At 40.8% G+C, this 23413-nt stretch overlaps 1 protein-coding gene across 1 annotated transcript in view; it reads right to left on the reverse strand.

Annotated features, from left to right (window-relative positions):
* Positions 1-11096, reverse strand: part of MAGI3 (membrane associated guanylate kinase, WW and PDZ domain containing 3) — a 245060-nt gene extending 233964 nt beyond the window's left edge. The window contains exon 1 of the mRNA XM_052637951.1: positions 10781-11096. Coding sequence (XP_052493911.1) covers positions 10781-11096 — 316 coding nt within the window. The remainder of the gene's footprint in view (positions 1-10780) is intronic.
* Positions 11097-23413: the final 12317 nt, after the last annotated feature.

A 23413-nucleotide genomic window follows, 5' to 3' on the forward strand; every position in this document is an offset into this window, starting at 1 on the left:
CTAGTAAGAGCCAGGTTGCCAACTGAGACAACCTTGAGTCGCCACCAAAGGGAAGTTGAGGGGTCACTTCACTCATCAACATTACACGGAGGTAACTCTAGCTGGCTGCACCACGACATGTGGCAACTGGGATCGAACCCGCGCCCCCTGCAGTGAAAGTGGGGATTCTTAGCCAGTGGACCACCAGGCAAGTTCTTAGTTAGCAAGTCTAACTCTGTTTAAAGGGAACCGAATCTTTCATTAGCATGTACATTCTAACTTAAATACTGACATTAGTGAATAGCATTCACTGCTAAAATTAGTAATACTTTACAGAGTGTTTTGCCAAAAGCTACAGAAGTGGGTTAAGAGATAGCTTTGTGAGGAAGGTTACATTATTTTAACAGATTTCATGACTTAATCAATCAATATATGGAATTAATATTGGAGAACTCTGATTGTGACAAGCTTCTGGAGTAGAAGCAGTAATTTTCCAAGTATAGTCTACAGATACTCCAAGAGGGACATAAGCTAATCTAAAAATCAAAGCCCCTGCGATGATTCTTATTGACAAATCACACCCAATTCCATGAATGTTTGTTTCTGTGCACAGTGAATATATTTACCAATAACCTCCTAACACTTCACATTCCCTAAAGGTTCAACTACCAAACGCTTGGCAAAACTGCGAACTCCTACTGTGTGTGTCATACATAAAGTGAAGGATGATTTTTTTATGGCAACGTAGAAGACATTAATACAGTAATTAGAATATAAAAATAGTGTGAAAAGATATTCAGAGTACCTGCCTCTCTCTTTCAACCCTCCACCTCTAAGTACTACTGTAAAGGCAGGAAAAAACAAAGATTGTCAGACTTGATCCAACAAAATGCTGGTAACCGTTCTGGTGATTAAACAGATTCACATTTCACTTTTTAAGTAGTGTTTCAAACTTAAGAGTCAGTGAAGTAGCTTCTTTATGTATGACTTCTATAAGATCGTGATTACAAAGTATTATTAGGGAGCCCTTGGAAATAACACAATAATAGTTATCTAAATTTATGCTTAAAAAGACGATTATTTTAAAAGCGAAACATCTTAGAAAGCAATTGGTTTAGAATTTCATTTTCAAAATTGTACGACATTAAGCTTTAAAAACTGCATTAACTGGACTAATAATCATTTTCTCAATGTCAAACATAATGAAATGATCCTCCAACGTATTCTAGCTACCTAAAAACAAGCAGCACTGATTTAGAAAATTTTATCTGGTATAAAAAAAATTCAAAGAAAGTGTAAGAAAAACCCAAGCAGCACTTTTAAATTGTGCATGTTTAAGGTATCAGCATTGTAATTTTTAAAAGAGCCAGCATTTACATAAAGCATCAAAATTGATATATTTAAGGAAAATATCTGAGTAAAATCAATGCCTCAGTTATGGTCTACAGCCAATATCTGGTCTTTAAAAATGAGAGTTTTATGACAACTGTGTACTGCTGTTGGCTTCAAAATAGAAATTGAATGTTTTAAAAGAGGCCATTTCCTGCAGTGCTGTCCCCAGAGCATCCATCTTTTTGAGGAACGACCCCTCCCTTATCTCTTGGGGTTCGGTCTAGTTATTAATCACACTGTGCTTTCTGTACCCAACTGCAAAAGTGACCATGTCACTCAGGCCTGACCAATCATGTTACCCCATGGCCCTGTCCCCACAAGTGGTCTGTTTTGGGCACAAAGCCAATCAAAGTCTGAGCATGAGATCTGATTTATTACTGGAGACCAGACAAAAAAAGATGACAAGTGTTAAGGACTCTGTTTGACTTGGGGAGTCGAGTGAGAGCCACCTTTCCTCCTACCCAGAGCCAAGCTCAGAAAGAATCCAACCTGAGTCAAGTAACAGTCCTTGAGAACGTGAGTTAAACTCTTACTGTCCAGTGCCTGGGTTTTCATGCACATAAGCCAAGACATTTCTTCTTAGCCTACATTAATCTCAGTCAAGATTCTCAGTACAAAATCCTTACCAATATAGAAACTGACATAAATGCGAATTTCTTTTTCCCTTTTCTGTAGAAATCTAAGCTACATACCACAAGATATCTGTTGCAAACTGATAGCCATATCCAAAGAGTAATGTGAGGACTACTCCATTACAGTGGATTTTTTTTAATCAGAATATAGTTATTTTACAATGTGTGTTAGTTTTTGCTGTTTCCACAGCAAAGTGAATCAGCAAGAGATGTGTACATATATAGCCCCTCTTTTTTGGATTTCCTTCCCATTTGGGTCACCAAAGTGCACTAAGTAGAGTTCCCTGTGCTACACAGGAGGTGCTCCTTAGTTGTCTATTTTATGCACATTATCAATAGTGTATATGTGTCAATTTCAGTCTCCCAATCCATCCCACCACCTCCCTTCCCTCCATGATGTCCGTAAATTTGTTCTCCTATGTCTGTGCCTCTTTCTGCTTTGCAAATAAGATCATCTATGCCATTTTTCTAGATTCCACATATATGCATTAATATACAATATTTGCTTTTCTCTTTCTGATTTACTTCACTCTGTACGATAGTCTCTAGGCCCATCCATGTCTCTACAAAGGGCATAATTTCTTTCCCTTTTATGGCTAAGCAATATTCCACTGTATATATGCACCACGTCTTCTCTATCCATTCCTCTGCTGATGGGCATTTGGGTTGCTTCCACGTCCTGGCTGCTGTAAACAGTGCTGCAATGAACACTGGGGTGCAGGTATCTTTTTTCTCTGGGTATATGCCCAGGAGTGGGATTGCTGGATCATATGGCAGTTCTATTTTTAGTTTTTTAAGGAGCCTCCATACTGTTCCCCATAGTGGCTAGATCAATTTACATTCTCACCAAAGTGTAAGAGGATTCCCTTTTCTCCATAACCTCTCAGTATTATAGTGGATTTTTTAGAAGTTATTTTCTTTGTTTTTTTCCTCTAAGACAGTTTAACATAGTTCTATTTAAGTTCAGAGATAGAGCATTTATTAATAAATGCTTATTTTTTCCTCCCTTTTAGAGTATTTTTGTTTCATAAAACTACTTGTTAAATGTCATCAAGTATAGTAAAATCCCATTTTTCACAGTCACACATAATTTCCAATCAGAATAAGATACAGCGTAACCTCTCACAAACTTCCCTGAAGCAAGGAAAATAATTATGTGTTTAAAATTCTCTGCAAAAAAATAAATAGAGCAAAGGGCCTAAGATGCCAGAAATTTTTAATTAAGTAGATCAGTTACTGTTCATACTTCATACCCAAGACAAGAAGAGAAGACTCTAAATAGAATGGATCCTAATTATTAACTCTGAAGCAAAATCTTTCCATTTCCCATTCCATAATATTAAAAACCTAAAGCCCAAATAAATTATAACAGAAAAGTTTCAGTTCAGTTCAGTCACTCAGTCATGTCCGTCTCTTTGCGACCCCATGAATTGCAGCACGCGAGGCCTCCCTGTCCATCACCAACTCCCAGAGTTCACTCAGACGTCCATCGAGTCGGTGATGCCATCCAGCCATCTCATCCTCTGTCGTCCCCTTCTCCTCCTGCCCCCAACCCCTCCCAGCATCAGAGTCTTTTCCAAGGAGTCAACTCTTCGCATGAGGTGGCCAAAGTATTGGAGGTTCAGCTTCAAACATCAGTCCCTCCAATGAACACCCAGGACTGATCTCCTTTAGGATGGACTGGTTGGATCTCCTTGCAGTCCAACGGACTCTCAAGAATCTTCTCCAACACCACAGTTCAAAAGCATCAATTCTTCGGCGCTCAGCTTTCTTCACAGTCCAACTCTCACATCCATACATGACCACTGGAAAAACCATAGCCTTGACTAGACAATTACTTTGTTGGCAAAGTAATGTCTCTGCTTTTCAATATGCTATATTGGTCATAACTTTCCTTCCAAGGAGTAAGCATCTTTTAATTTCATGGCAGAAAAGTTAACCCTCTATAATTCTTACTGAGTCTCTCAAACGATATGTCCAGTATGTGTGTGTGTTAGTCGTTCAGTTGTGTCCAACTCTTTGCAACGCTATGGACTGTAGCCCGCCAGGCTCCTCTGTTCATGGGATTCTCCAGGCAAGAATACTGGAATGCATAGCCATTTCCTTCTCCAGGGGATCTTCCCGGCCCAGGGATCAAACCCCGGTCTCCCATACTTCAGGCAGATTCTTTACCGTCTGAGCCCACCTGGGAAACCCATGTTAATAAAACAATGTACAACTTATGAGCTTAGTCTCTCCTTTCTCTATTATTTAGAGATGTCACAAGTCAAATTATGGTCCTTGAAATGTAGTCCGTGCTCCCCTGGCCATGCCAGGATGTCTGAAACTGGGAGTGGGCGTCTTGCACTTTGGTGAGAATATAAATTGATATAGCCACTATGGGGAACAGTATGAAGGTTCCTTAAAAAACTAAACACAACACACACACACAAACTACTGATGCGGACTATACCATAGACCTTTCGGTATTGAACACTGTTGTCCCGTGTTTTGCTCCTCTTCTGCTTCTTACCTACTACTGAGAACATCTCAATTCCACTCAACCAAACCATATCCATCTTTCAAAGCCAGGCTGAGTTCAAAATTCTTCCTAACTCCCTCCCCAACCATCCAAGTCAGAAAGTAAGAGCTGGTGGTAAGGATTCTAATAAGACATTAAAAAAGAATGAAACCATCCTTTCACGTCATATATATACATTTAACTTTTATAATTCACTATGCACACCCAGGTAAGGATTTTTCTGAATTAAAAGCTAGGTATTTTTTTGTAAAACATACTTCTTTAATACAACCAAACTACCTCATCTGTTATTCAACCAAAATAAAGGAACTGATTCTAGCATGGCTGGAAAAGTGGCATGTAAGACTCCTCCTAAAAACGGGTATAATACACACATAAGGTATAAAATACACTAATATAAACTACAAACTGTAGTATAAAATGCATTGTAAACAGAATATAAATGCCATGTCTTTTAAGGGTAATTTACATTTGAGGACTTTGCAAAAGATCACTTTGTTTATATTTGACTTCCCTCTTTTTGTCATGACTTAAACCCTCTAAGATGCATCTCCACACCACTTTTTAGAACAGCATGCTGGATAGGCAATTAATAACCCCAGTTTCCAGCAAAATTTCATACTAAAACTTACCTAAAGGGTTTTGTTTAAGTACTGGGAGAAAAGTGGAAAAGGTAAAATCCTTACTACAGGTATTGCTTACCAATGAATCAGGACGCTGCCAATAACTTGAAAGCTTCCTAAAGACAGAGACCATTTTTGTCTCATTTTTACATTTTTATGTTTTTCTATCACCAGTGCTAGCTCACATGGTAGGTTCACGACTAAATGCTTGAGGAGCATTGAATGTGTGCCAGTAATAGAACTCTTCCTTTTTCTCTTTATAAAGAAAAATAAGCACTTTGGGAGAAAGCATTCTGAATAATATTTGTTCAAGGAGAAGAGCAATCAACTTGCCTCTCTTTCGTACAACCAAGTCTCTCACAACACCACCCTCTGAGCTACTGAAAATCTTACCCTTGGGAACAGTTTTAGATTAAGGGCATTCATTCTCTCTACCGAAATGCAGTATTGCAAGATTATTTCTAAAAATTTTAGAAGAGAAACAAAAATAATTAACTAATTAAAGTAGACACAGCTCTAGTATTTAATGCCCAAACAGCTGTCCTCTGTCAAATCACAACCAACGAGAAACTGACTTGGAAATTGGTAGAGTTTGAAACTGGCAAAGTTTTAAATTGGCAGGTAACACTGAAGTGCTTCACAAAAATGAAATTCTCCTATAATACACTCCCCAGACACTAAGTGCCCACAAAATCTACAGAGCACTTCAGGGTTATATGTAATACTCTCTGGTGGCTCCGAGGGTAAACCATCTGCCTGCAATGCAGGAGACCTGGGTTCGATCCCTGGGTCAGGAAGATCCCCTGGAGAAGGAAATGGCAACCCACTCCAGTACTCTTGCCTGGAAAATCCCATGGACAGAGAAGCCTAGTAGACTACAGTCCATGGGATCGCAGAGTTGGACATGACTGAGCGACTTCACTTTCACTCTCAGGGTTATATAGTAAAGACATTATATGAAACTATTCACCCAAGAAGATTATGCACTGACTTCTTAAGTCAGATATTTGAACGAACGGAGATTTGTTTTACCATATATATCTACACACCATATGTATATATGTGTGTGTGTGTGTGTGTGTGTGTACATATATTTATAAATTAGAGACCAGGAGGAGGAAAAAAAAAAATCACTGAAATCTGTTTCTTACAAGAGGTTTTATGAAGAGAATCCCAGGATCTCACAAGAAAAACACAGAATTATGTTGCATAAAACACAATTTCATTGCATAAAAATCAGTTTTAGCCCTAAACTGCATAAAGTAAAAACCAAGTGAAAAGTGAAAGCCAAATGTTAAAGAGTTTGTTCTATCACTGCATAAGCCCAATATGAATTGAAGGTACCAATGAATAGAGTTCAGAACCCAAATCTTGCATTATTAAAACCAACTTGAGACCCAAAAAATTGTTACCAAGCTTTCAAAAAGCAGAAAAGTTTCAAATTTAAAGTTAATCAAAATTTGATGTTATTTTCCCTAACAAAGGGGCTGCCTAGCCCAGTCTCTTGTTTCTATTATTTTAGAAAAAGTAACAAGAAATTTTTTTTGTTTTGCAAACTTGGGAGGCTAGCAGTTTCTCTCACATTTCCCTTCTTTAAATGTTACAACCACCTAAACAAAATTCACAGTAAGTCCCAAATTACCCACTAAGCCAAAAAAACTAACAAAGATTCAAAAGTAAAGAGACTAAAGGGGCAGAGTTATTCACTACTGGCATAACATAAACATCCTTACTTAAAAGCATTTAGTAATGTTTCTTCACCGATGAGAAAAGTATTTCTAGGAATGTGCTCATTTTAACAAAATTCTCTTATAAACTGGATGTCTCAAAGAGTCAGTGGTAAAGACTTTTACCTACATTTGATTAGCATTAAATAAGATCTGTTTCAAATTAGCTTTTCTTCAAACAAACCAAAACACTGTTCCTCATGATTTTCATTTCCAGATATAGTAACTGACAAGGCAGCTGTCATGCCCTGTGTGCATGATGACGCAGTAGACAAGGACTTCATGTATTTATTGCATCTGTCAATATATACTGTCTGGAATAAAGTCCGCATAATTTACAACCGCTGGGATATGCGTCTAAGGTATATGAAGCAGACTTTCCATAAAACTCTGCACAATAAGAGACTAGGAAATGGAAAATTCTTAGAATAAAATTAACTACTTCTATCATTAATCAGAATAGAAGTTGTTTAAAAATATACTCTGAAGTAAAATCAAAGAAACTAATCCTGGTCACAGGACAATACCATGAAACAATTCCACTGGAGGTTCAAAGTTCAACTTCCTCTACTACCAGGAAAATACAAAGTTCAAATTCAAATGAAAAGTTATCTCTTTGCAGAAAAATAAATGACAAGGTCATAGTTAAGAAACAGGTGTCGATTTGGGCCAAGAATCAGGTGGAGCAGGAGAGTCCTGAATGCTAAATACCACATCAATAGTAAGAATTCAGTAACAAATTTCCTATTTCTCTTAAAAAACTCTCAGATTAGGAGCCATATTTTAAAAGAATTACTTTCAAATCTCCATTAAAGATTAGAACAGGATATTTATAACTAAGATTATAAAACCCAAGACAAAGCTAAAGACAGACAGTGCCATAAAACCACTGTTAAGTCATCTGGATGATGGTTCTGGCTTTGGATGAGCTCCCTTTAACACCTACTAGATGAAAGGAGAAATCAAGAAAGAAACAGCACTGGGTCAGTCAGAGCCTACAGTCCGGCTCATTCTCCCACCATGGACTTTGTCAGAAGACAATATGATGTCACTCCCTACTAATAATACATCTTACAGAAATGGCTGAATCCACTCTTGCACTGTGCTAGTTTCTAAATGGCATGTTAGAAACACAGTTTCATAAGGTTAACAAATAAGATTAATAATAAATAATGTAATAAGATTTAATAAAGTTAAATCAAGCGAAGAGACAAGATATACTTTAAAATACCTTATTACATTGAAAAATACATTTCTCACAAAGTTTAGATTAAAAGGAGGGGGGAAAGACACCAATGTGAATACCAAATTTTTTAAAAATTCCCTTACTCTGTATTTCCATACTTCAATCCTAACGGGATAGGATCTTTGTCTCCTCTGGAGATAATATATATGCTGCTTTAATCACACTCAAAGTTTTACAAATAACCTCTTCAAGTTCTTAGTTTCTATCTAACATTTAAAGTCATGTGCTTAAACTACAAAAAGCTTGCTATTTTATAGTAAATGTTGTTTATGTAAAGCCATTTAAGAAAGCAATTTAATACAATGCCTAACATAAGGCTAGGGCTCCCCAGATGGCTCAGTGGTAAAAGAATCCATCTGCCAATGCCGGAGACACAGGAGACTCGGGTTCGATCCTGGGTTAGGAAGATCCCCTGGAGGAGGAACTGTCAACCAACTTAGTATTCTTGCCTGGAGAATCCCATGGACAGAGGAGCCTGATGCGCTAGAACCCACGGGGTTGCAAAGAGTCGGACGTGACTTAGCAACTAAACACAACAAAGGCTATTAAGGAAATTTAAAAAACCCACTCTTTTTTAAAAGAATCAACAACTTGCTTAGAAAGAAGAATATTAATCTCGGATGACATATAGTGGTATCCTTTAGAAATTAATGAAGCAGAGTGTATCTTTAAAAAATAAGTATACTGTTTGGAACTTTATCATTAGTGATTACAAAATGTGTTATACCCAGTACACTTTACTTTGGCTAAACATTTAAGACAAGACAGTATGCAAGAGAGAAAATTTTTATTACTACAAAAATGTCAACTACATTCTGGGGTATATGATTTTTTTTTTAAGTTAATTAACATCACTGAATACACTCTAAACTTTTGAATTATTTTCATAAATTTTATATAAAGGCTGAGAAATGAATAACATGTGGACTAGACTAGACTAATATCAATGGAAGACACAATTTCCCAGTCTTCTAAAAGAATCACAATAACTTGAGATTATAACAACTTCCTCTTCAATCATTTTTTAAACTATTTCAGAAAATAAGTAATGCTTTTATATATACCCCTAATTAATCAAAACAAAACACAAAGTAATGATGCAAATGTTCTCAATATTCCCCGATTCATGGATATGAACTAAATGGCACTTAAATCAATAATACTGTATATGTAGTATCTTGCATATTACAGAGAGTGCCTGACTGGCTGAATTACTGTCTCCAAAGCCTTTCCTCCACCTTTCACCAATGGTTCTAGAAGTTTGAATTAAGAATTTTTTTTAAGTCAAAAAACTGTAAGATGTTTAAAGTCTGCCAAAGTTTTTTTAATTAACAATAAAAAGAATCTCACATAAACCCATAAGTTTAAAATGAACGTAATGGAATAGACCATATGAAGAAAATCTTAATTAAGATTGCACAGACATGTGAGTGTGTGTGTATACATCCACAATACACACACATATGGATACTGCACCACAAACCATCAGTTTCCATTAAGCCTAAAGAATACTAAAAAGATATTCCCAAAGTGAGCTGCTGAGAAAAAAAAGTGAGGGAGACATGTTAAATTTTTCTCCAGAATTTTCCAGCATTTTGCAGTGTAGGGATGGGCTGATTTTTTCCATCTCAAGTCATTATTAAGCAGACCATTATAATTTGATTCACTGCATATTCAGTAGAACACACTCACACTCAGAAAAAAAAACAGTTTAATTTCTAGTAACGTTATAGTCAGAATTCTCTCCCCTTCAAATATCTCAGGAAACAAAACCACATTCCACCAATGCTGAAATGACCAGCGATGTTATCGACAACAAATACAATGAGGGCTATTACCTCCTATCAGATTTCACTGTACGCTGTACGCAGTCTGATCAATGCTTTGAAACTGGCAAGTATGCCATAACCGTAACGAGCTTTGCAGCAGATTTTGTTGGCATAAAAGGTACCAGGGCAACGGGGGCCTTTGCAACCCACCACTTCAACAAAATTCCGTAAAATCAAAGATTTACAAAAGATTTTACTCCGGAAGGTACCTAGACCTTCCTTCGAAACCCAGACTACTCAACAGCTCCCTGAAAAAATACACCATTCTGCCACAAATCGCATATTGTACACCATCGGTACACAGACACCTGAACCACCTGAGCTGACAAGAGTTAGGCTGTCAGCTCCGAGTTATTGCTAGTGTACAAGAAACACTGAAGCACCTAAGCTCTCTCAGGTACACTAGGTGGTAACCTTGGCACCAAGTGCCTTAGCAATAAAGATCTTTTCCTCTATAAGAAAATGCATTAAGACTGTTCCAAAGAATATGCTACAATCCTGAGAACCTCGTCCACAAAGGAGAACAGAAAAACGCTGGGTTTTCCTCTAGTCAAAAACTGCGGCGGGAGGTGGAGCTACGAACTAAGGAAACCCAGCTTCTGGTGGCAATCCTGTGACAGCTAGCAGAGCAGCCCGCCCAAGCCAGAGCTCAGTTTTCCTACCCGCAAAATGGGAATCAGCACCGCCACCCCTCCCCGTTGACAAGGAGTCCGGCACACCCTGGAGGTTCAGGATTACCCTGGATGATAAGCGGTGGGGTGGGGCTGCCGCTCCTCAGACACCCACCCCGGACTCCCCCCACTCCGCAACAGAAAGACAGGGCCGGCGTACCTGGCTTCACAGTCTTGAGACGGATGGGCTCGCGGAAGTGGCGAATGACAGCCAGGGTGTCCCGGTTGGTGAGCCCGCTGACAGGCGTCCCGTTCACCTCCAGCAGCACATCCCCGGGGCTGGGCGCCTTGCCCGAGACGACGCAGCAGGTGCCCCCGCCGGGGTCCTCGCGGAGCCGCCCCAGGTAGGGGAACTCGCCACGCTCCGCACCTCCCCGGATCTCAGCGCCCAAGTCGCCCGGGGCCCCGGCCCAGGACACCGCGCACTCCTGCACCTTGCTGAGCCAGTGCTTCTTCTTCTTCAACGTCTTCGACATCACGAACCCCGCTGCACCATGGGGGAGACCCCGCGCGGGCGGCGGGGGCGCCGCTCTGGCCCCCTCTCAGCCTGGGGGCCCCGGGCGGCCCGCGCAGCCCGGCGAGGGGGGCCTCGCCGCTCCGGCGTCCCCCTCGCCGACCACAGCCCGCTGGGGGCCGGGCCGCTCCGAACCCCGAGACGCCCCTCGGACACCTCTCCCGGCGGCGATCTCCGGGTCTGACCGGGCTCCGCGAGGGCCACCCGGGTTAGGCTGAAGAAAGGAAAAGGGGATTGTCCCCAGGCGGCTCCAGAGGGGTTTCGGGCGGGGTCACAGCCGACGGCTGGCCCCCAGGCTCCGCGCGGGAGCGGCGGGAAAGGCAGAAGCAGGGGGGCGGGGAGGTGAAGCGGGAGAGCCGGAACCGGGAGAAATCCGTCGGGGGCGCGCAGAAGCGCGCGTAGACCCGTCGCAGGATCGATCGTGGCCGCTGCGGAGCTGGATCGCGGAGACCAACGCCTGCCCAAGCTGCCAGGAAACTGCCGCTTTCAAACCCGCCGCAACCTCCTCCTCCTCCCTCTTCCCTTCCCCCCGCCCTCGCCCATCCCTCATCCAGAGCCCCGCCCCCTCCCGCCGCGCGGCGCCCGGCGCGCTGCCGTCACGGGCCAGGCGCTTGGGAAGGAGCCCAAGCACTCGACACCCTCGTTGAAGATTGGCCCTGGGAGGAAAGGGGGCGGATCCCCGACGAGAACGCTAGCCACCGATTGGCTGATGGAAGTGAAGGAGGCGGGCACTAGGATGACTGAAGTTTAAAGAGGGTGGAAGAAAGTTTGAAGAGTCAGGCAGAGCGAGAAGGAGGGGCAGGGGAGTGGGACCGGCTCCAGAACGCAGGGCCGAGAGAGGCCCTCGGTGCGGCGACCCGAGCAAGGAGAAAACTCGGATAGAAGAGCTGCCGAACTCCCCGAGGTGGAGGCATGGCTGGAGGGCTGGGTGGGGTAGGGGCGGAGCCTGGGCGCCTGTCTTCTCGGGGCACTGAGACTAGCTGGGGTACTTTGGAGGGCAGGCGTCGTGCTGAGTCCGAGGACAGAAGTGGCAGAGCCTCGGGGTAGCCAGTTACAGCCGACCACTTAAAGTGTCAACGTTTCTCGTTCGTTCATTTCTTCAGAGTCAACGTTTTTCGTTCGTTCATTTCTTCAGCAAAAGTTATTATCCTTTGAGGCAAAGACTCCGGAGTCTGGTTGATGGAAGGTAAAACAGAGTCCTGCATACCGCTGTGTGACCTCAAATTGGACAACCTCTCTGAGCCACAGCATCTTCGGCTGATAAGTGGAGATAATTATACCCTCCCAAATTGTTGTACAAGAGTTTGAGCAAGCTCCAGGAGTTGGTGACGGACAGGGAAGCCTGGCGTGCTGCAGTCCATGGGGTCACAAACTGTCGGACACGACTGAGCGACTGAACTGAAGTTGTTGTAAAGATTACATGAGGTACCTATAAAATATCAGTATAGTGCCTGGCAGGGAGTAGGTACTTCTTACCATTTAGTTGCTGATGAAGAGGAGGACGACTTTATGTTCGACACTGTGCTAGAATACTGGGGTTCAAGAGTGAGGAAAACGGAAGTCCTGTTCTCAAGGAGATAACAGGCTAGTAGAAGAGACTGACAAGACTGCTGGGGGCGGGAGGGGGAGGAGGCGGCGGGGGCGGGGCGGGGGTGGGAGAGGAAGATGGGCTATAATGTGGATTAGGAACCAGCTAGCAAACCTGGCTGGCATCCTGGCATGCTACTTACTTGCTATCTGACCTTGACCAAATCTCAGTTTCAAGTTCACTCACCTGTAAAGGAGGTGGAGAGAGAACTTACAGTGAATAAAGGACATGTTAGGCCCATCCAGCACTAATTTTTCACAACCTCTTCTTAAGCTTTCTCTCCTCCCTGATTTGGCTCACACTCTCCCCTGTCTTTTTGTTTAAAACAGTCCTATCCATCCTCAGCCCAAATGCCATCTCTTCCAGGTCACCTTGTCCTCAGGTGGAAAGTGTTTCCTCTGAGCTAGGATACTTTCACTTCTGCAGTAAGACATTTATATAGTCCCCTGTCTTCCTTTGATGGTTGGGGAAAGCCCTTATTTAAACTATGAATAACTCCACAATCTCACCACTTCTCAGATAGACTGGCCCAAGCTTCAACAGCTGCAGTAATTTTATTCACACCATTATATCAGTCAGGGCCTCTGCAGGAAACAAATGGTACTTTACAAAGATATGGGCAAGGTGTGGGAAACCACAAGGGAAAATGGAACCCTGAGGCTACAAGCTGCTCCATCTGTAAAAAGCAAGGGGAAGGAACAGGACCAAAACTCATCACAGAAAGGGCAGCCTGACAGGAGGCTGTGACCTTCAAACAGAGAGGCAGTCAGCCTAAGTAACCACCCAAGGACAAAGCCAGAGGATTTCTCTCTCACTCACCTCTCTCTTCCATCCTCCTGCTAGTGCATCCCAATAGACAGATCCAACCAGGAGCCAGAGAGCAGGAGAGCCTTTTCAAAGTCCCTATCAGTCAATCAGACAGAGAAGAGGAAGCAGCACATCCAGAGAGAAAAAGGGAAAATAACCAGCAGCGAGATCATGTGGATTGCTCAGATTTACACAGATCTGAGACATAGCTGGAGTATTTTTTTCTGAACTACTACCTACACTAACAGATTCCTGGATGAAGTCTTAATAATCTCCACTTGATTTATTTTTGCAGCAATTCTAGGAAGACATCTTTTCTTGCCCAGATTGTATCTATCAGGATATCTTTAGCCACAACGAATGGAGTATCTAACAGTGACTTAAAGCATGGAGTTATTACATCTTTAACATGAGGTTCAAATGAAAGTAGTCGTGGGCTTAGTTCAGCAGCACAGTCACATCATTGAGGACCCAAGCTCTTTTTGTGCCTGCTCTCTAACATCACATTCATGTTGGGTTTTATCTCTGGGCTTCTCACCTCTAGATTGCAATGTGGCTGCCATAGCTCCAGACATCACATCCTCAGAGGTCAAGCAAGAAGGGAAGGTTGTACAAGCAGGAAGGGAAGGAAAGGCACTGCTGCTACCATTTTTCTGAAGAGGAAAATCTTTCCCAGACTGCCCTCACACCTGCCATAGAATCTCCCTTATTAGCCTGAAAATGGTCACATGCCCACTGCAGACCAGTCACTGACAAGAAAATGGAATTGCCATGGTTCAGTGACATCATGAGTCACTCTGAGCAAAATTGGGGTTCTATTTCTTGAGAAAGGGGGAATGATTTTTCAGTACATGCCCAAGAGTATCTGCCACATGCCTCAAACACAAATAAGTTATATTGACCCTTAACAGAAAACTGCAGTAATTAGGAGCTTGAGTTCTGGAGTCAGACTGGAAATCTCAGCTTTTCTACTTATTAGGCCTGAGATCTTGAGTAAACTTTTGGTCTAACCTTGGTTTCCTCATCCACAAAATAGGTATAACAACAGTACTCACCTACCTGAGTTGTGAGAACTGAATGGAGCTATTTGAGTCAAGCAAGCACTTAACATATGGTCATACAAACAAACACTCAGGTTATTTTAATTTGTGCTAAATAGTAATATCTATGACAAGGCCAAAAGCATTGCTAAATCACCTTTATAACTCTCTATTTGATTCACCCCTCTTAAAAAGCTTAGATTCAGTTTTAAAATAGTCTAGAAATAAGCTGCAAACCCCAGTGAATTAATTCTGGTAGGACACTAGTCTGGAAATTACTGCATAATTAAAGAAGTCACATTGCAAACGTCTCTCTGTAAAATGGCACCTAACCAAATAACCAGATCATATCCATATTGATCATTGTTTCCCAAACCTAATGGTTGGCTTAATAGCTGTGATTTCCATTGGGGAATATTAGAAGCTAAACAATATGGAATCTGGCTTAACAAAAACAACTGATACAGTTGAATATGATGATCTCCAAGGTTTCTTGGGGCTACCTCTATCCATCTAATCTATGGAAACAAACATAGATGTGTGTCAATATGCAGAACTCATGTATTGGGCCCCAGGATGGCTGCAGTGGCTTCAAATAACAACATCCAATGACAGGAAGGAAGTGTGTCTCCTTTCCTCATTTCCTTTTAGCAGATCAAGGAAACTTTTCCCCAAAGGCCCCAGCAATAGTTTTCCTCTGTCTCATTGGTTGGACTTGCCCAGATGCCCTTTGCTGAATCAAAGAGGCAAAGGGTAATGAAATACTTTTATCCAGTTTGCCCTTCTAGTGCTCAGAGAGGAATCCAGTGTCTTGTAAACTGCATGGCTACATAATATCTGAACATAGTTTGGCAGGGAAGGGGTCTCTTGGCAAATCTGAAGAGGAGAGATTGCTTGATTTGCTCCTAATATATATTACATATGGGCTTCCCTAGTGGCTCGGACGGTAAAGAATCAGCCTGACAATGCAGGAGACCTGGGTACCATCCCTGGGTCAGGAAGATCTACTGGAGAAGGGAATGGCTACCCACTCCAGTGTTCTTGCCTGGAGAATTCTATGGACAGAGGAGCCTGGAGGGCCACAGTCCATGGGGTCGCAAAGAGTCAGACATGACTGAGCACACACACACATAGTATACTACATACACTCACATACATATTTTTTGACAAGGTGGAAACTTTATTCTGTTGTATAATATTGTTGAGTGTTCCTAATGGAAGTTAAGTATTCCCTGACTAATACTTTCACTTAAGTGGAAAACTTCAGAAGGGCAAGTGTGAATTCCCAAATTCTCTCAAATGACCCAGGCTTGCTTACTCCATTGTACAGAGATGCATCATATTGAGGTTTGTGTGCCAACAACTCTAGGGGCATCTCTCCCCTGAATAGTTCCCCTGGAGAGTGCATGGCTCTATGCCAAAGCAAAGCAAGTGTAGGGGGAACTTTTTTATTTACTTTTACATTCTCACTATTTCTTTCATGGAAACCTGAATTTATAATAACAGTAAATCAAATCATCATATTTATGATGAAGTCATTCTCAAGTATTAAGGTGGCAGAGCATGGGGAAGAAGTGGAGTGGAAAAATAAAAACAAATATTTGCCTTCTACGCAGAATACAAGAACGTTTATCCTGCTTTTATTTCCACAATGATAATGAAATCTTGGATTTTAAAAATTCTGATCCACAAAATCTTTCACTACCTTAGAAAATGTTCATGGTTACCTATATTGTGGAAATGATATATGTAATGCAGCCTAACGTTAATAACCTAACTGAACTCAGGATTAATATTATGTTGTATCTTTACATTTTATTAGCATTTTTATCTGCCTAGGCCTGTGGGCTCATTTGTATGCTAATGCTAAAATATGCTCACTTATAAAAGCAATTACATGGAAAATTTTATTTCAGTTAGACAAACTAATTTATTGTCAAAATCTGTATAACTGTTTATACATAAATGTGCATTTTTGCCCATAGGTGCACTTGCCTGCAAATGACCAAACGCATCAAGCCCAAATTCACAGAACAATAGGAACATTCAGAACCAAGTACAGTGCCAACACGCTTTCAAAGAGTTTAGTTAAGCAGTCAGATGTCAGGTTTTCCAGAAGTAGGACAGAGAACACTGAATGAAAGAGAAAATACCAAAATACCCATCTTTTATCTTTTAGCTTAACTATAACCTCCTACTCAAGACCAGCTTTCCTTCCCACAGCAGGATGCCGTCTCATCCTTCTCCAAAACCAATGGCATGTGGTCTCTGTTTTCTTTTCCAGTAGACCTCAAGGTCCTTGAGAACATGGTCCTTTTTGATTCAGTGGTGTATCCTCCATCAAGTTGAGCACTTTGTCTTTAGGGAGCATTCCCTTGTTCAAATAACAGAATTACCTGTGATGAGCAGGCATTGTTTTAGGTGCTGTGCTGTGTGCTAAGTCGCTTCAGTTGTGTCCAGCTCTTTGCAACCCCATGGACTATAGTCCTCCAGGCTCTTCTGTCCATGGGATTCTCCAGGCAAGAATACTGGAGTGGGTTGCCATTTTCTTCTCCGGTTTTAGGTGCTGGTTTACAGCAATGAACAGACTTACAAGGTCCCTCCTTTCGTTGGGAAGAAGACAGTGTAGGGGAGGAAAAGGTCTTCCCCAAGCCTGTTAGGGTCCCTAGCTGGGTCCAAAGATTAGATTGGCAAAAACAGATTAACAGGGAAAAGTATACAGATTTATGTAATATGAGTTATATGTGACATGAGAACCTTCATAAGGAAATGAAGACCAGAAGAAATGGTAACCCTGAGTGTTTTTATGCTACTGACAAAGAGTGGAAAGACATGATAAAGTGTAGTAAACTGAGGGAATTTAGCAAGGCCTGTTTGCTCAGATTCTTCCCCACTATCTGTCCATCTTGGATATAAGGATGTTACTTTCCTTCCTGCAGGCATAGGGAGAATTCCTCTCACCTGAGGGCCAAGAACGGCTTAGGGGATGAAGGACTGGAGGACAGAGAGAACTTCTGCTTCTGCCAGTTTCTTCAGATTCCTTCAGCTTAAAATATTCATTGTGCCAAATGGCCATATTTTGGGGTATCATTTCCTGAATCCCATCAACAGCAAACCCAAAACAAGTAAATGATCAAGAGAGTTTCCCATAGTAACAGTGGTGGTGGTGCTTAGTCGATCAGTTGTGTCTGACTTTTTGCAACTTCATGGACTGTAGCCCGCCAGGCTGCTCCGTCCATGGGATTTCCCAGGCAAGAATACTGGAGTGGGTTGCCATTCCCTTCTCCAGGGGATCTTCCTGACTCAGAGATCAAACCCATGTCTCCTGCAGTGGCAGCCAGATTCTTTACTACTAGCGCCGCCTGGGAAGCCCCTGCCTCTCGTTATTAATAGTACTATAATTAAAAGATGAAATATAAGTGATGGGTGATCAGGAAAGGACAGAGGCTACATTAGATGGAGGTCGCAGAGAACGTCTGGCTAAGAAGGCTACAATTTGCCAAGAGCTGAATGACAAGTAAGAGGAAATTAACTGAGGACCTGAGATCCAAGAATTCCAGGCCAATTTCAGACCTTGGGTCTGAAATTGAAGAACAGAGGAGTGCTAAGGTGGCTGGAGCCTGGTTACCCAGGAGAGAGTGGAAGAAAAAGAATTCAGAGAGGAATGTTAGAGGCAAGATCACATTCGGCCTTTCAGCCAAGGCAAGGACTTTAAATTTTTTTCAGAGCACAATGAGTGTTAAGGAGAGAAGTAGACTGATGGCTCTGATTGCTACAGAAAGAAGGATGGAGGTGACAGTAGAAGCAGGGAAGTCAGAGAGAAACCAGGTATAGACGCCCCATGATAGATGACCGTGGCATGCAGCGTAGAAACAATGAAGATGAAAATGTGTTGAATGCACTGTGGAAATCAGAAATTATAGTTTTAATTTCCTAGACTGATCACAGTTAAAGAAATATGTTACAATTGTATTTAATAAGCAGCTTTGTGGAATGTAATTGCTTTGTTGAAATGTCCCTTCACAGTAAGATAAGGAGGAAGTTAGAAAACAAAGTGGGAGAAATTCTTAATTAAGTTTAAATGTATACAGGTTCTTTTATTATGTTTATTGAGAAGAGCATCCAGAGAGATGGAATATTAATTTCAAGGTTTTTGTTTAATCTTAGGAAGGTAACATCCACTCAAAGCATATGATGCTTATGAAACAACATATATTGTTTTTTTTCATCTATTGGGTGTGTTGTTATAAGAAGTGAAATTTGTTTCTTAGCTTAAAAAGGAGCTCACAAACTTGGTTTGAAAAGAGCTTTCCCATCATATAAAATCTAGGTTCTTTGACTAGTTAGAACTTCAGGCCCTTGAGTCTTATTTTCTCATTGCAATCTGAAAGTTAATAAACAGTGCCTTTGGTGGATTCCAATACAACGCGCTATGTGAAGTTCCCGGTCTTCAACAGAAGGAAAACTCTCATTTACTTGGCTGAGATTAGGTGAAGCGTTTCCAAATGCACACTCCCAAATTTCACAGTAAAAATGATTGGAAACACACCACATGAGCTTAAAATAAACACACCCCATTCAAAAACCGGGTACTGTGGCCTTTCTTATACCTAACAAAAATATAAAAATAAAATTTCTATTCCCCTTTATTCAAAAAGGGAGAGTAACCTCATTGGATTTGGGGTGAGGGAGGGAAGGACTGAGTTTCAGTTCAGCAGCAGGGGCAACATGCTAGATAGTATGGGTTCTGATGAAGTGTTTCTGTGCATTGAACCTAAAGTTAATCTTGGCACATTTAAATATGTAATAGCTGTCTGTTAAGAGTATATCTGAAAAGTTCTCGTCACAAGAGAAAAAAAATTGTAACTGTCTGGTGATGGGTGTTAATTAGACTTATTGTGGTGCTCATTTTGCAACATATGCATATATATATTAAATTATGCTCTATACTTGAAACTTATATAATGCTATATGTCAGTTATACAATAAACAACTGTCCATTCACAGTTTGATGGGCACAAAGGACAAAGAGAGCAACTGGTTATATCAATAGCAAGCTTTCAGAAGCACTAATACAAAAAATACTTGGTTAATGTTCAAGGTTACCACTTCAGTGTTGTTGTGTTAGAGAATGTTAATAGGTTGACAGTTTCACCTTTGCAAGGTGTTATAGACAGAACAGTGTCCCCAATTCACATGAAGCCTTAACCCCAAATTTGACAGTATTTGGTAACTGGGCCTTTAAGGAGGTAATTATGGTTATGTGAAGTCATAAGGGTGGGGCTCTAATTCAGTAGGATTGGTGGCCTCTTGTGAAGAGAGATTTCCATCCCACTTGACTCTACGCCAGCTACACTAGCCTTCTTGAAATTCCTTCAACATGCCAGAAATGCTCCTGCCTTAGATCCTCCTCTGCCTAAAATGCTCTTCCCCACGGGGGTGTTTTATGACTCATTCCTTCACCTCCTCTTGACATTGGCTCAAGTGCCACTTAGGCATGGACTCCACTTGACCTAACTATTTAAAAATGTGACATTCCCTCAACTACTAAACCTTCATGCCCTCCTCCCTCTTTTCTTACCTTAGTCTACAGCATTTACAACTTTCTGATATACTGTATAATTCACTTATTATGTCTCTTATTTTTGTCCCTGAGGGCAGGGGTCTTTGTTTTGTTCCCTGATTTATTCACAGTGCCTAGAATAGCACCTAGCTTAATAGTTTGGACTCAAATAATACTTGTTTGTTCAAGTGCTTTCCCTTCAGAGTTCTTTCAGATATATTAACTATGCTCGGTAATTTAATCTTCACAATAATTTTAAATAATGCCATCTTTAAAATAATCCTGTGCAGTAGTTGTCATGCATATTCCTATTCAGTAGTGGGTCAGAAAGGTCATGATAGTCATCCGCACATTTTTCAACATTACATGTCAGTCAAAACAAACAGATATTTTCTCCACATCTACACTCTTTTCCTATACTGTGGTGATCAGTCTAAGAAATTTTCCTGTGGAACAATATGTTAAAATACTCAAATTTAGAAGTAGTGGTCTCTAGTGCAACTGCATCAGAATGGTTAAAATGGAAAAAAAAAAGAAAACTGACCTTATTAATTGCTAACAAAAACAGTAGACACCTGAGAACTCTTATACACTGCTAATGAAAATGTAAATTGGTTCAACCACTTTGGTAAACTGGAAGGTTCTAATAAAGTTAGCAAATGTATACCCTAGGATCCATCAATTCTACTCTTGGGTGTATACCCAACAGAAACGAGTATGTATGTTCTCCAAAAGATCTATACAAAAATTATTCATAATAGCCCTAAACTGGAAGCAACCCAAATGTCCATTAAGATTAGAATGGCCACATAAATCTTGCTACATTCTTAGAGTACTATACAGCAATGGGAGAAAAAAGCACAACACAACAAAATGTATGGATGTCATAAAGCATGATTTTAAGCAAAAGCAAGCATACACAAAAGTACACACTATATGATTCCATTGATATGAATTTCAAGAACAGGTACAACTAATATATGGTGATTAAGTTCAGAATAATGATTACCTTTGAGAGAATATTAGCCTAAAGAGGCCAAAAGGACTTCCTAGGGTCTTGGTAATGTCCTATATCTAGATCTGGGTAGTGTTTTAAAAGGGTATGTTTGAAGGGTATGTGTGCTTAGTTGCTCAGTCATGTCCAACTCTTTGCAACCCCATGGACCCCCATGTGACCCCACCAGGTTCCTCAGTACATGGGGATTCTTCAGGCAAGAATACTGGAGTGGGTTGTCATGCCCTCCTCCAGGGGATCATCTTCCCAACCCAGGGATCGAACCCAGGTCTCCTGCACTGCAGGCGGATCTTTATTGTCTGAGCCACCAGGGAAGCCCTTTAAAGGATATAAATATATGCATAAATTAATCTAGCTGTGCACTGAAGACTATATACTTTATTGCAAACCATGTGACCAACAAGGGCTTAATTTCCAAAATATACAAACAGCTTATGTAACACAAAAAACCAAACAAGCCAACCAAAAACAATGGCAGAAGAGCAAAACAGATAGTTGTCCAAAGAAGACATACAGATGGTCAACAGACACATGAGAAGTTACTCAATATTGCTAATTATTAAAGAAATGCAAATCAAAATTACAATGAGGTACCACCTCATACTGGTCAGAATGGTCATCACTAGGAAGTCTACAAATAACAAATGCTGAAGAGGGTGTGGAGAAAAGGGAACCATTCTACCCTGTTGATGGGAATGTAGGTTGCTGCAGCCACCATGGAGGTTCCTTAAAAAACTAAAATTAGAGTTACCATATGATCCTGTAATCCCGAACTCCTGGGCGTATATCTGGAGAAAACTATAATTCAAAAAGATACATACACGCCAATATTTGTAGCAGCACAATTCACAACAGCCAAGACATAGAAGCAACCTAGATGTCCACTGAAATATGAAAGGATGAAGTTGTAGTAGATATACACAGTGGAATGTTACTCAGTCATAAAAAAGAATGAAATAATGTCATTTGGAGGAATATGGTTGGACTAGAGATTGTCAGTGGAGAAGGCAGTGGCAACCCCACTCCACTACTCTTGCCTGGAAAATCCCATGGACGAAGGAGCCTGGTGGGCTGCAGTCCATGGGGTCGCTAAGGGTTGGCCACGACTGAGCGACTTCACTTTCCCTTTTCACTTTCATGCATTGGAGAAGGAAATGGCAACCCACTCCAGTGTTCTTGCATGGAGAATCCCAGGGACGGGGGAGCCGGGTGGGCTGCCGTCTCTGGGGTCGCATAGAGTCGGACACGACTGAAGTGACTTAGCAGCAGCAGCAGCAGAGATTGTCAGACAAAGAAAGATAAATATCATATCACTTCTGTGTGGAATCTAAAAAATAATATAATGAACTTATTTACAAAACAGAAACAGACTCACCATCACAGAAAACAAATGTATGGTTACCAAAGGGGAAAGGGAGAGAGAGGGATAAATCAGGAGTTTGGGATTAGCAGGTACAAATTATGTATAAAATAAACAAGGTCCTACTGAATAGCATGGGGAACTATATTTAATATCTTGTAATAAACTACAATGGAAAAGAATCTATGTATACGTATGTACAATTTAATTACTTTTTGTACACCAGAAACTAACACAGTGTAAATCAACTATACTTCAATTAAAAAATTTTGACTACAAAAATTTTTAAGTATGCATGGCGAAACAATTACCATAAACAAACTTTAAAAATACAGTCCTGGCACAAATATTTACACTATTTATTGACAAAGGCAGATTTCCTTCTTATAAAGGAAGTTCTTATAAATTAATAAGCAAGCTAGGCAAAACAAAATAAGTAGTCCATTGGAAAGACAGGCTAAATTAGATTATAGAAAGATAATAAACTGACTTTATATGGAAAGGTGTCAATTTTTAAACAACAATAAAATTCCATTTTTCTCCTAATAGATGGGCAAAGAACAAAGGTTTGGTAATATGATGTTGCTGAAATTCTATAAATTGGAATATTTTGGTGGGTAATATGCTACCATCTGAATTTTTTAAATTTCAGTACACTTCCCTTACTAGGAATTTTCGAAGACTTATGTACTAATAAGTATATTGCAGCATTGTATGCTGTGAAAATGTCTACAACAGAGGCTGGTTAAATGAATTGTGAAATATACATTCAATCGAATATTGTGCAGAATAAGTTAGAACTTTATCTACTGTTGTGGAAAGCTCCTTAAGACATATTTTTTTAAAGATACAGATGTGCTTCCTCCTATTTGGACTGCAAAGGGGGAGGAGTATGATAGATACTTG

Source organism: Budorcas taxicolor, chromosome 3 (genome assembly GCF_023091745.1).
Source record: "Budorcas taxicolor isolate Tak-1 chromosome 3, Takin1.1, whole genome shotgun sequence".
In the NCBI taxonomy this organism is placed as follows: Eukaryota; Metazoa; Chordata; class Mammalia; order Artiodactyla; family Bovidae; genus Budorcas; species Budorcas taxicolor.